Source organism: Etheostoma spectabile, chromosome 19 (genome assembly GCF_008692095.1).
Source record: "Etheostoma spectabile isolate EspeVRDwgs_2016 chromosome 19, UIUC_Espe_1.0, whole genome shotgun sequence".
Classification (NCBI taxonomy): domain Eukaryota; kingdom Metazoa; phylum Chordata; class Actinopteri; order Perciformes; family Percidae; genus Etheostoma; species Etheostoma spectabile.
The window spans coordinates 8,660,176-8,673,135 of record NC_045751.1 but is presented as its reverse complement, the minus strand read 5'-3'; the positions used below and the strand labels follow the sequence as shown (position 1 = coordinate 8,673,135).

General features: G+C 39.9%; 1 protein-coding gene and 1 long non-coding RNA gene across 2 annotated transcripts; one reads left to right on the top strand and one right to left on the bottom strand.

Annotated features, from left to right (window-relative positions):
- Positions 1-173: 173 nt before the first annotated feature.
- Positions 174-5,473, top strand: LOC116707159 (uncharacterized). Its single transcript, XR_004336412.1, has 3 exons — positions 174-187; positions 2,957-2,962; positions 5,346-5,473. It is a non-coding gene; the product is annotated as an uncharacterized LOC116707159 (long non-coding RNA).
- Positions 5,393-12,275, bottom strand: vbp1 (von Hippel-Lindau binding protein 1). The gene is made up of 6 exons (XM_032544391.1): positions 12,054-12,275; positions 9,866-9,990; positions 9,079-9,145; positions 8,446-8,544; positions 6,727-6,865; positions 5,393-6,268 (listed from the first exon to the last, which is right to left on the bottom strand). Exons 1-6 carry the CDS (start codon positions 12,132-12,134, stop codon positions 6,192-6,194), a joined length of 588 nt encoding a protein of 195 aa, XP_032400282.1. The 5' UTR covers positions 12,135-12,275; the 3' UTR covers positions 5,393-6,191.
- Positions 12,276-12,960: the final 685 nt, after the last annotated feature.

Sequence of the window (12,960 nt, the reverse complement as noted above, 5' to 3'; positions counted from 1 at the left end):
AAGATTACCACTCTCATGTTTGTTTGTTAAAGGAGACCTGTTATGCTTTTCCTTATTTTCTGTAATATCTACAATGTTACAAAGCCATATTGAATGTGGCCAAAAGCTTCAAATAATGCGGTAAATGTATGTAAAAGTAATCCCTGTGAGCAAAAACCTCCGATTTCAGACCGCTTCACTTCCAACAGTTTTTTGTACTCTCAGCTCAAGCCAACGTCAACTCGTGCCAGATTTTTTTTTTTTTTTTTACGTCATCTGCCCATGGCAGGCATGTTAAATGTTGACACTTCATGGTTGGTTTACTGTTAAAGAAATAATGTTATCAGATCTTAAGGGACATATTTGTATTGCTTTTTGGCAAGAAGAAACAACATATATTTGGTGGTAAAAACTGTCAGAAATGTGTCATATTATACAGCAAAACCCAAAAAACTGACATCCTTTTCTAGGAGTACAATAGCCACGTAAGGTCTAATCCTGAAGCTACCATCAAGGGACTCCAGTAAAACGCAATTTGATTAGTGCGAGAAATAATCAGTCAGCAATAAACACTAAAAATGTCCTTCATTTGAGAGGCCTCTTCTTTCCCAGAAGCCCAATCAGCTGCTTACGGTCTGCACATGGCTGTTAAGGTTCTTCACCTCAACTGACACTGCAGTCTGTGAGTAAAGCAAGTTAGTTTCCTTTCAGTCAGTCAATTAACATTACTGAACTTAAAGGTAGCCATTTTTTTTGGGGCCAACTTGGCAGTCAACTCCATCAAGTTAGTCTCGAACCGCTTCAGTCTTTTATTGATCCGAGGTTTAGTTTGATGCAATCAAAAGATGGGGAAATTCAGAGTTTCTGACTAAAGCCACCTCAGGACTCGTGAAGGGATCAAGGAAGGGCACGTTCAAGGGAGGCACTCGTATCATATGATGGAAAGCAGTTTCATGTTTGACAGCAAAGCAATCTACTTTTTGGATGGTTTCCAGTGAAAGGTACAAGGCGATTTATTGGCTCTGTGCACCGATCACTGTCAGGATCCTTGGCAGCATTTCTGATTGCTTTCAAACACAGAATATATTAGACTGCTGAACTCACTTCAACTGTCAGCGACGACGTCTATCAACTAAACTGCACCTTCACTCAAGATGAAAATAGGGTTCTCTTGTAATTGTGTTACATGTGTATGTTAGAACACATTTATTCATTTTATTTTCAGATCTAAAGATCCATGCAACCATAACAACAATCCATTTCTCTGTACTTCTGTACACATACTGTGTAATGTTTGGTAAATCCGTACAAAAAACAGAATGTAAAATTACACATTTTGGTTTAACCAGCCGCTAGCTGTAGCTTCATATTATGTACCAGCCCCAGTTTTGTGCCTCTCATGTATTATCATTGCACTTCAGTCACGAGGCTAAGCATCATTTCTGTGAAAGATAATTACCCGGCCATGTTGGAAAAACACATTGTAAATGTTGTTGAAGCAATTATCTTTCAGAGAAACTCATGCGCAGCGTTGGGGCTAATCTTTACGATCAATATAAGGCTAAAGCTATCAGTCAGTTTGCTTAGCTTAGGATAAAAAATGAAAAGACCTAGCCTGGCTTGTCTAAGGATAATACACTTTGCCTACCGTCACTATTTAAAACTCCAGGAAGTAACCTTTTTTTTATTTGTTTTAAAGCTATTAGCAAGTAGGCCTGCACGATTTGGGGAAAAATATGAATCACAATTTTTTAGCTTAGAATTGATATCACAGATCTCTGCCATGATTCTTTTTCCTCACAAAGTGTAATGTTTTTTGCACACATTAACCATGTGACAAAACACAACGGCAGTACCAAACTGATTTTTTTTTTACACCTATGGCACACTGTGCATCACCACAAGCCTGTAAATGAGGAAAAGGGAGAGCACTGCAGCCCTTGGGAGCGCTTTCAAATCTATTTCATACAATCTATGTTTAAAACTTACAGAAGAAAGTAGTAGCATTTGATGCAGTCGGCTCGTAAAATGAAATGAGAATCAAAGTCAATAAAAAATAAAAGTTATTTGAAAATGAAATTGTGAACAGGGAATATCAAGATCGTGATTTGATAACGATTAATCGTGCAGGTCTATTAGCAAGCTGGTTTTTATGCTAAGGTAATCTAACATACTGCTGGTTATAGCTTCATATTTACCATACAGATATGAGAGTGGTGTCAATTTATTCATCCAACTTGCCAAGAAGGCAAATAAGCATATTTCTCCAAATGTTTATCTGTCAAATTCCTTTAAGCCTCATTATTCTTTTACAACTTGCTGCCCCCCCCCCCCCATGTCCCTGTTGTTAAAGGAAATGCATTTGCAGTGGATGGTGAATGTGAAATGAATCTCCTGGCTGTGGCTAACGAGCTGGTCTACCTGCCAAAATAAATTCCATTCTAATGAGCTGATAATGGAACGGGTAAAGCTGTTAATTTTGTGGCAACACAATAAATTGTTTGAATATTTCAAACAAGTTGCACATGCTACACCTCACTTTCTAAATTATCCTTTTCTTTGACTTCGCACACAGACACATTGTTTATAGGGGACGAAGGGAAAACCAGCTGCCTGAAGTTTGCCGACATGTTGACGTAAACCTTCTCACAGGAGCTGCCGTGGTGTAACTAAAATAAGGTTTCACTTCCTAACAACCCTCTGAGCTGTACAGACAATACTGTATATCACTGTCCCTAACCCTTCTGGGTTAAATCCGACAGCCTCTCTTCCTTTGCTCTACTTATCTCTCAACAAAATGAAATGTACTAAAAATAAATAAAACGTGCTGGGAAAAATAAACATATTGTCTATGCTATTTTATACACAGTCAGTTGCTTTTTTTTTTGCCTTAGCCTGCTATCTGTGAAGTATTTGAGAGGAGGGACGTTGGGGAAAAACTTAATAGTGTTACTAAATGTTGGTGGATGAGCTGCAGATGTTTGTCACCATGGTAACGCTGAGAGGGATGACCAAGTGTCACGCTTACCAGAAGGAGTGGGTCTTCCACACAAAGAAGTGACACACCAGACAATGGAGGAACTGGTGACTGAAGGCTTCTGCCTGGATTTCAAGATCACTCAGAAAGTGTGCAAAGATGTTCTGTGGTAAGAGGCTGCTGGGGTCTGCGGTACTGTTGCAGGATCCAGTTGTGGATGCGGCCATCGTCCAGTCTCTGCAAGCCCACATTAAAGAGCCCTATGCTCGGCTTGTGAGGAATGCTTCCTCCCGCAGTTTGTGGAAAGAGCTGCTCCGAGTCCTGGCTATTTATTTCTGCAAGTTTCCTTGCTGCCATCTTTTTAATCACAATAATCGCATAAAGCAGCACACCAGTACCTCCAGGTGGTCTTTCTCTCTCACCCCGACTAGTCAAGGCAGATGGCCGGTCGCCTAGAGCCAGGCTCTGTTGGAGGTTTCTCTCAGTTAAAAAGAAGTTTCTCCTTGTCTTCGTCGCACAAAGTGCTGGGCCATGGGGGAATTTCTGTAATTTTCTGCTTTATATAAAAAGGGTCCTGTGATAGGTTATGATTTGATAATAAAATATGTAAAAATGCATAAAATGTAATTGTGTGCAGCCACGTAAGATGTATAAGGCAGCATATAGGCTCAGTGGTTAACACTGTGGCCCCCACACTCTTAATTTGAACAATGCTAAATTGTATTTTTGACGTTTGTTAGCCTTGTCTTTTAAATTAGGGTTCTACTGCAGATGATGAGCTGACCTAGACACACACACTTTATAACTACATTTTTATAGAGGTTTTATACATCTTACCAAGGCCCAAAAGTCAAAATGAAAAAGATTAACTTCAAAAAGAAAAGGGGAAATAAAATGTTAAGAAAGGTTAAGACAAAAAAGTAAAAGTCCCTGCCCAAAACATGTATAGATTAATATGGGTATGTAAAATAAAACTTAGGGGGAAATCTATTGTAAGATACTGTATATTACGCAAGATACTAGCAGCCTTTTTGGGGCACTTTAACAACTTGTGTTAAAAATTAAAAGTGTTGTTCAAGACTAAATTAACATTTCTTAAAAAAAAAGGACAAGTGTGATGTTCCACCTTTTGCTTTCTGTTATTCTGTGATCCTACTTTTCTTTTAATAAAAATATTTTAAATATCAACTAGAAACGATCAATATATAATTATAATACTGTGCCCCAATCCAAATAAACCATTTGATTGTGTTAATTTCACAATATCTAAAAACCCACGAAAAAGGCATTGAAAGGTTTCTTGCAATGGACGTGAGTTCTGAGAACAGATTTCTTTTACTGTATTAAAAAAAGCTTGACAACATTTAACATAAGAAAAACAGATACAGGCCTATCTAACTCCCAGTTTAACAGACTTTACGTAGACTATATTGACGTTAAATGTAATATTTCAGACAGCACCTGAAGGTAACAAACATCAGAACCAAATAGGTTCTGCACCCACAAATCTGTGTCTTAGTGTTTATAGTTGTGCCACTGGGGCAAGCTGAGAATTATGCATATTGTTTTTAAAGATGTCAAAGCAACTTGTAGGTGGTTCTTAAAATATTTTGAATTCCCTCGACATCAGAGATTCCACAGCCTCTACAAACTCACCATGTATGCAGTTTTAACCAGGAAAAGCAGGTAACTCAGCCTGAAGGACCAGACTCAGGTATTCCAAGTACACACACCATGCCAAATGGCTTTTTTTTTTTAATGTAGTTTGTTGTACTGTAGTGACACACATAACCACTGGGTGGGAGCACCGAGGAAACTAGAAGAAGCTTTCCGCACAAATACTTTCAGCTTAACTGCCTTGCAATGTTTCCTCCAACAGCATGCTTATTTAGGTTTCTTATCCAAAGTTAAAAGCTGGAAGAGAACAAGATGGATGAAGGGAAATTGGGAGCTTTTCAGATGGAGAGGGAAACATGGACAAAGCTCCAGGAGGAAGAACAGGACGGATGAAACCAGAGTATCTTTTAACTATATAAAAGTAAAAAAAATAAGTGTCAAATGAAAAACTAATTACAAATCATGAATGGATGTCAATAAAAATGTATATACAATAAATGAATATAAGCTCATACAAATGACTGTAAATCCATTCAATTATAGGTCAAATAAAAATAAATCAATGTTTACAATTTTAGGAATTTATTCAATTTGTTGCGTTATTCATTTATTTGTAAAACTTTATATTAATTCCCGTTTTTATTTCCAATTCATGCTTGATACTTATGTGCATGACACTTGTGGCCCTCCATGCTGTCCACCTTCACCTGCAGTTACTGTAAATAAATGTTGCACCAATGTACCGTTTCTTCTTACCTACTGGTAACTACAGGTAACCTGTTACGTCTTCTCCTCACAAGAATAAACACACAGAGCAGGTCAAGGTCTTGTCTCTTTGCCAAAATGTTCTTCTTTTACTTCATTCATCGTTTAATGAGTACAGTGAGAGACAAATAAATACAGACAGAACAGCGGCTAAGAGGAGAGGAGGACGAGGAAGAGATGGTTTGAGTGTGGAAAGGTCAAGGGACAGAGCAGCAGCAGGTGTGGAGTTGATCCCTCTGAAGTAAGAACTGGAGCCACAAGGCAGAACAAGTTGTACTCTTCTTCTGTTGTGATCTTTGTGATCCTACGGGTCGGATTCTACGGAGTATAATGGTTACTGGATGTGTTTCAAGGACTAACAACTCAAGTAAAAAGTCCCATGTGTGAACGCTGTTGCAGGTTGAGGACGTGCAGGTCAGTAAGGAGGGAAAAATGCAGGGAAAGGAAAGACGATGCGAGGAACCCTTTTTCTGCATAAACCTGACAAAGATAACAGGAACATACTCAAATCGTTAAAAAGAATACAAAAAGTGCCTGGTTGCCTTTGTTTTTTTTGTTAGTTTTTACTTGAAAAAATACTTTAAAAGTAACAAATCAACAGAAAACAGTAGTGGTAGAGGTTGGGGCCTGACTTATCAGAGGGCATATTCAAAATAGTTATTATGTGTGCTTGAGTTAATAATCACAATGACTTCATGCACACTACAACTTTTACAAATATTTCAAATGTGCCCTCTCATGTGCAGAGCCCTGGGGTCAACATACACATGAATTTGGGGGGATTTTTTTTTTTTTATTGACTGAAGGAGAAGATAGTTAGCACATGGGGGACATGGACGCTCTCCTGTCGAAATTAAGACTTGTCTGCTGATTTCAGGAGGTTTTCTTTGCTCCTTCTCTTCACGTCCCAGTTGTAGACTCGTGCCATGTCTGGGGGGGAGCAGTGAGTTAAGGAACAGCCAAGGTGCAACCGCAGGATTCGTCATCTTAAAAACCAGTGTTTCAGTGTTTATTTTTCAGTGTACTGGAGCCGGAGGTGTGCACACGCAGCAGGTAGGTATGACAAGAGAACTGTGATGTTTCCATTACTCGCTTCACCACAGAGAGGGGGGTTGTGCTTGTTTTCAATGTGAAATGCACTTGCAAATTTTTTGGAACTAATAAGTAATAAGGAAAGTAGCTAGCTAACTGTCTCAGATTTAATCCACCTGTGGGTTTGTCCAGCAGATGTCCTCATTTTCAACACAATTGCATCAGAGTGATTCAGCACTTTAAATGAACAATTAATAAATCATGAGCTTGTGCTACACACAACTGCAACAAAAGCTCCACAGAACTTTGTCTGAGAGCAATGCCCAACCTGAGTGGACTACACAGTGGAAGGATACTGACTTCGGTGGTAGTGAACTGGTCTCGCAGGAAATCCAGATCATCCTCGAGTGTCTCTAGGTTACGAGATGCTGTGGATAGGTTCTTCTCTAGGAGAGCTTGGGCATCATCAATGTCGTATTCTAACATGACGTTAGCCTTTTTTTTGGTGGGGGGGGGGGGGGCAGAGAATGAGATGTACAGAGAACTCAAGTTATAGCCTTCACGGACTTAGCCTATGACCTCTCCTGAGCATTACCGATCATTCATTCATCATTCTTAACCTGTTTGCACCGGATGCTTCGCGACGACACATCTACCGCCAGTAACTGCGTTGCGCAACTCTGACCCTCCTGCCGGCTGCTGCGTGGCGCAGCATTTTGTATTCGTCGGTCTTTTCATGACGCGTGCAGCAGAGAACGCACTGTCATTGGTTCAAATACACATGAGGCGGGTCTTGTTGGCCATGTGACCACCAAAATGTACCGTAGTTTGCTGAAAATCACGTCAATCAACCAGACATACATGTGCGTTTGTTTATGAACGTTTGAGAGACGAGCGAGAAAACGGCTACGAGGCAATCAGAGGAGGATTTAGACAGCGAGGGCAGTGACATTGAGGTGGAAGATAGTGAGGAGTTTGGGAGGGAGGATGTCTTCATCGTAATCTACCACTTCCTCTGTCGGAGCCGTTTTCTCGCTTGTCTCTCAAAACTTCATAAACAAACGCACATGTTTGTCTGATTGATTGACATGATTTTCAGCAAACTACGGTACATTTTGGTGGTCACATGGCTTTAAATAGCCAACAAGACCCGCCTCATGTGTATTTTGAACCAATGACAGTGCGTTTTCCGCTGCACGCGTCATGAAAAGACCGACGAATACAAAATGCTGCGCCACGCAGCAGCCGGCAGGAGGTTCAGAGTTGCGCAACGCAGTAACCGGCGGTAGATGTGTCGTCGCGAAGCATCCGGCACAAACGGGTTAAAGGCTCCGACACACCAACCAGATAATCAGCCGTCGGACAGTCTGGCGAGGTCGGTGACCCGAGTCTGTTTGGTGTGTTCCGTGCTGTCGTCAGTCAGAGGAGCCGTCGGCATCCATTTTGGCAGATTTGACTCGTGGGAATTGGCCAGTGGGCAGTTGGACTCAATGATCTGATTGGTGGAGTGCTAGCCCTTGACTAGCGAATCAGGGCTTATTCCAGAATAAGAAGCCTGAGAGCTGACAACGCCAGTATCTTCTTATTCCTAGCTATCGTATTTTCTTCTGTTCAGCGAGAAATGACAACGATCCTTCTGCACAACTATCAACAACATCTGATGAAAAAAATGACTGACGATAACGTGCTCTGTGTTTACTAGGTCTAGAGAGATGCTCCGTCATTTCCGGTTTTAATTTTTAGCGCTGGCTGCTGTTATGGAGCCGCAGGACGTACGCTTGTGTTGGCATCGCGTCGGTGTGTTCCGAGGCACTTTTTTGAGGGACGGGAGCCGACTGATCAGACCGACTGCCTTTTCTGCCGATGGTCGGCCGTTGGATCGGTGTGTCGGAGCCTTACGTGTACCATTTCTCTTTCTGAAGTAAAGTAGAAATGTATAACATCTGTCCAAATATCTCATGCTTGTCTTGCACTTAAAACCATTTTGTTGTTTCTGAAAAACTGCTCTCAGGCACGGTTTTGCGATGCCTACATACGAGTGAAATAAAACGGACTTTAATCGGAGCTCTACTTACCCCTAACCATAGGCAGACTTTGTCGGTGGGCGGCACTGAGGCCTTGCAGTAAACGTTGTCAGCCAACAGGAAGTGCGTCTCCATGGGCGCTGTGGTCTCCTGGGGCAACAAGATATTAAAGCGAACCGGTCAGCAGGAGTCCCTCATTCATTCTTCCATCACTCTCTCGTATTTTTCTTTAACTTAGTTTGATCTTAAGAGGTTTTGTATTTTCAAACACACTGCTGGAAAATAAAGTTTGTAATAAATTTAAAAAAAAAACGTTATCACTTTATAATTAAGGATTTATACGATAGGGTTTAATTTGTATACTTTACTCATTCTTTGTTTGCAGCCTATACATATTTTTATTTCAAACACTTAGAACCAACTACTACAGATGTTCAAGCTAAATCTTTGACAGAAATATTGACTTAATCTATATTGACATAAATCTGCATAAAAATAAAAAATATATATTGTGATAAGTATAAGTTTCTGCCCTATTGTCCAAATCTAAAATGCTCATTAAATGCGGTGTAAGGTAGATTTAATGACCCGATAAGCTGCATGCACTGGTGATAAAATAAAATCGAGTTTTAAGAAGAGGTGTAAAAGAGCATTTCCACATTAGTTCACAAGGACAATACACACCTTTTTCTTCTGCATGTGTCGCAGGATTTCTAGCGTCTGTGTGATTTGTGGGATCTGGCTTTTCAACCTACAGAACAAGAGAAGTAAAACGTTTTAGTTCAAGTAAGGAAGGCATTCATTCAGTTATTACATTCATGTTACACTGCCTTCTGCACATGAGGATGTTATTACAGCACTGTGGACACCATGGAATTTTCTAAAATTCTGATTGGTGTGAATTATAAGAGCTATAAACATGATGAACAAGTAGAACTATAACAAATAATGATAATACATTTTCAACATGAGAGAACAATGCACACATTTGCTGATGTTAAATACTTTTTCAGAGTTTGAAGTACATACAGTATGCACACTGCAGGGGGGGGATAAATCACCACTTTCGTAAAAACAATACATTTAGACAAAACAGACATTTCTATTCATACCTGATCAATCTTTTGTAGACACCAACAACCCCTATTACTTCCCAATGCAGATGTAGGCATTTCTAGATCTTAAAGAACAAACGTCTTTGTTGCATTTTCAGAATATTATGTCAAAACCCAACGAGTCTTTTGTTTTGACAGCATGAAGGCTATTCACCTTTCACTGGTAAGCAAAACCGTGTGCTTACATTCACATTAGGTACTAGTCAGCCTGCTATCTTCTCATTACACATTACAGATTATTGAGCAGTCACGGCACATGAAAAATTAGGAAAGCAAACCTAGTTTCACAAAGACTAACTCCAGTGTCAATTTATTTTGTGCGAGTAGACTACGTGTCTTGTTGTCTTTTGTGGTACCTGAGCTTCTTCTGAGACAGGTTGAGCTCCATGTATTTGTATTTCTGGTACTGTTCATCCTGCTTCCTTAGCGCCGAATCTGCCGTCTCATTCCCCGGCTGCTTCATAAATGAGTCGACATCCTCCTGTAAAATTTAGCAGAAGAGAAAGAGCACACAGTCAAACCAAGACATTCTAGCCGCAAGGATATCCGAGTCAATTCAATAACAATTATTCAACCCTAACATAACACTCTTTTTATTAGGAGTGATTAGATTTGCTTTTAAAGAATGATGACAAATGTCCAGGAGCAGGAAAAGTAAAGCAATCTCTAAAGATTCATCAACCGATAAATAACAAATGTAAGTCTTTTTTTTAATATATGTTATGGTTTAACAGCTGTATACTACTATCCCTGTATGGATGTGATATTTCTATATTTTTTGTCAGTCTGGCTTAGGTTAAACTCTTTGTGAAATATGAACAAACTCAAACAACGAATGCCAGTCAATGCCAACAATCATCCAGTTTTTTAGTTATAACGGAAAAAGAACATAAACTACTTTAACAGAGATTTTTCTTTAGAGTTTTATTATGTGCTATCGGATCGGTGCATAAATTCCAGTACTTCCAGATACCAGCGTTTTAGGCCGTACCGATACTGGTATCGCAACATCTCTACTCCCTTTTTAACTACAAGGTCAATATTGTTTTTCACTAACACAACAACAAATTATTTATGTGGAACTAATCTTTAGGAGCTTTCAATCTTTACTCTCCTCCCTCAGCTATTTTTGACTGGCGAGACGGCTGCGACCGGAAAAAACAACAGCTACAGTGAGTTGTTAAAACCTTTTCTTGTAAACTCTGTATACACAAACAATGTTCTCAATGCTTGCGTTTATGTATAGAGCTCCTGGTGATACACGAGGTGAAAAATAGTGATTTTGACACTTCCTTTCAAAAGGTAATTTCACCAAAAAACAATAACACGGTAAATCTTAAAAGTGGCGCTTTCGTCCTAATTATGCTTTTAAAAGTTTGACTCGGGTACATTCACAAAAAGATCCTAGGTTGCATTTTTGCGAGAGATACGCTTTAAGAAAAAAATCTAATGAGCGTAGTTATTTTGAATGTAAATGTTCCTCATAAACTGAAGGACCAAGTGGTCCTTTGTGTTATGAAAATTCTCCTACTTCTAAAGCTAAATAAAGTCTTTAAAAAGCCTCTTAGATCAGCTGGAAAAAAGGCATCGCCACAAAGATTAAAAACGTTTTTTTTTCAGGACATGAAAAGCTTTTACAGGACAGCAATGCTACATGCATATGATGACCTTATACAATCTGATGCATGAATGAATGAAACCTTTATTGCCCCGAGGGGAATTTGTTTTGCACTCAAGGGAGCCACATTTAGGAATAAAAACTAACAACCCAGCAGTATATAAATGAGTTCAAATTAGTACAACCATAAACATCTGCAGCAGTAAAACGCAACATCTATGTTAATGCAGCAATAATAGAGACACTACAGGTGAATAAGGTACACTTTAGCTAAGCTAACATGTCACCATGAAAGTTCCCCAGTTGAATACACAGCTAGATGAAGAAAAATAGTTTTCTGAAATGTTATGTTTAAATGTGCAAATGAGGCATTGACTATTGCTTACTTTTGGGTGAATGTGAGGAATCTAACGGTACAGTCTCAAAGAGAAAAACTAAATTAAAATACGCACATAAATGTGTATTTGGATGTTTTTCCCCAACTTACGGTATTTTCACAGTGTGTCAGTACTTTTCGCTACAGCAGTAAGGGACCTGAATAAAGCAATATTAATATTACCTAACAATGAATGGAAAAGGTTGGAGGCTATCGTAATTTTAACAAGAGCTTTATTAACAAAGCAGGTTACCAGGCTAACGTGTAGCTAACTTAATTAATTTAAAGCTTAAAGAGGAAACGAGGTGCCGTGGAAATAAAGAAGCAGCTCCCACACAGACACTGAGATGTCCATAGATGGAGGTGGTGAGGAGCCGCCCAGCCTGCACACAGCAGGATTAGCTAGCCCTCCGGCTAATGGAGCTAACTAGCTAGCTCGTAGCCAGCATGACGCGCCCACACATCGGCTACTCGTAACAAGGTGTGTTTTTAACGGCCTAAACCCGTGGAAGACATGTAGTAAAAGGGATGAATGTCAGCCTTTACGCACCACAAACACGGCTTCGGGGATTCCGAGGTGCTTTCTCTTAGTCGCCTGAACGGCATTGCTGTTGTCTATGGTCGTCGCCATCTTGGAGAGAGGCTTCTCCTTCTTTCCTTACGTCAAAAAACGTCTCTGCTTACCTACAGGTTTGTGCGTCGGCGCTCGGCTGCCTCTAGTGGCCACAGGCTGCAATTGCTGCTAGTGCTACTAAGTTACCCATAGATCTTCAGTGGGCTAAACTGGCTACACCAGTGCCCTACTACAGTTGCAGTAGTGGAAGAAGACCCTTTAGTGAACTGCTCCTCATAAAAGTAGCCTATTGACTCCACACTGTGGGAATACTCCACAGTAAAGTTTGAGCCCCCCTACAAAGGGTCTAAAATTGCCACTGATCAGACAACATGAAAGCACACAGATGGATGCCCTGAAGTAAAGACTGGCAGCTATGGAAGCCAACCTGAAGGAAATGGAAAAAAGGTATTGCAACTCTCATTTTTCATTTATTAAGTAAAGAACAACTTTTAGGTTCAGTATTTCAGAAATGTTTCTCTAATCGTGTATGTTTCTTATTAAACATACTGAATAATATTTTAACATTTCCATGCCTTGCTCAAGAGCACCTTGGCAGTGCTTAGGAGGTAAATTGCCATTTTTTCAGCTACCAGTCCACACTCCGTAATAGACTTGAGCCAGCGACCCTCCGGTTCCCAAACCATCTCCTTACAGACTGAGCCACCCCCCACTGATATGCCATGTAAAACTACATCTAGCAGGTGGCCATAAATGTGACTCTCAATGACTGCTAATATTTCTCCATATCTGTTAGATGTGTAAATAGGCAACAGTTGGCTAAGACATTATCCATTAAACTTAAAAAAAAAGATATGTTAAATGTTAAGTTGTAATGGGAAAA

What these genes read in the sequence shown, in the direction of transcription:
- vbp1 (XM_032544391.1), bottom strand. Translation starts at nt 12,134, where the DNA reads ATGGCGACGACCATAGACAACAGCAATGCCGTTCAGGCGACTAAGAGA. An exon ending in TCCCCGAAGCCGTGTTTGTG is followed by an intron (nt 9,991 to 12,053) that starts GTGCGTAAAGGC and finishes TAAATTTTACAG; the next exon opens with GAGGATGTCGACTCATTTAT. An exon ending in GTTCACTACCACCGAAGTCA is followed by an intron (nt 6,269 to 6,726) that starts GTATCCTTCCAC and finishes GCTCCCCCCCAG; the next exon opens with ACATGGCACGAGTCTACAAC.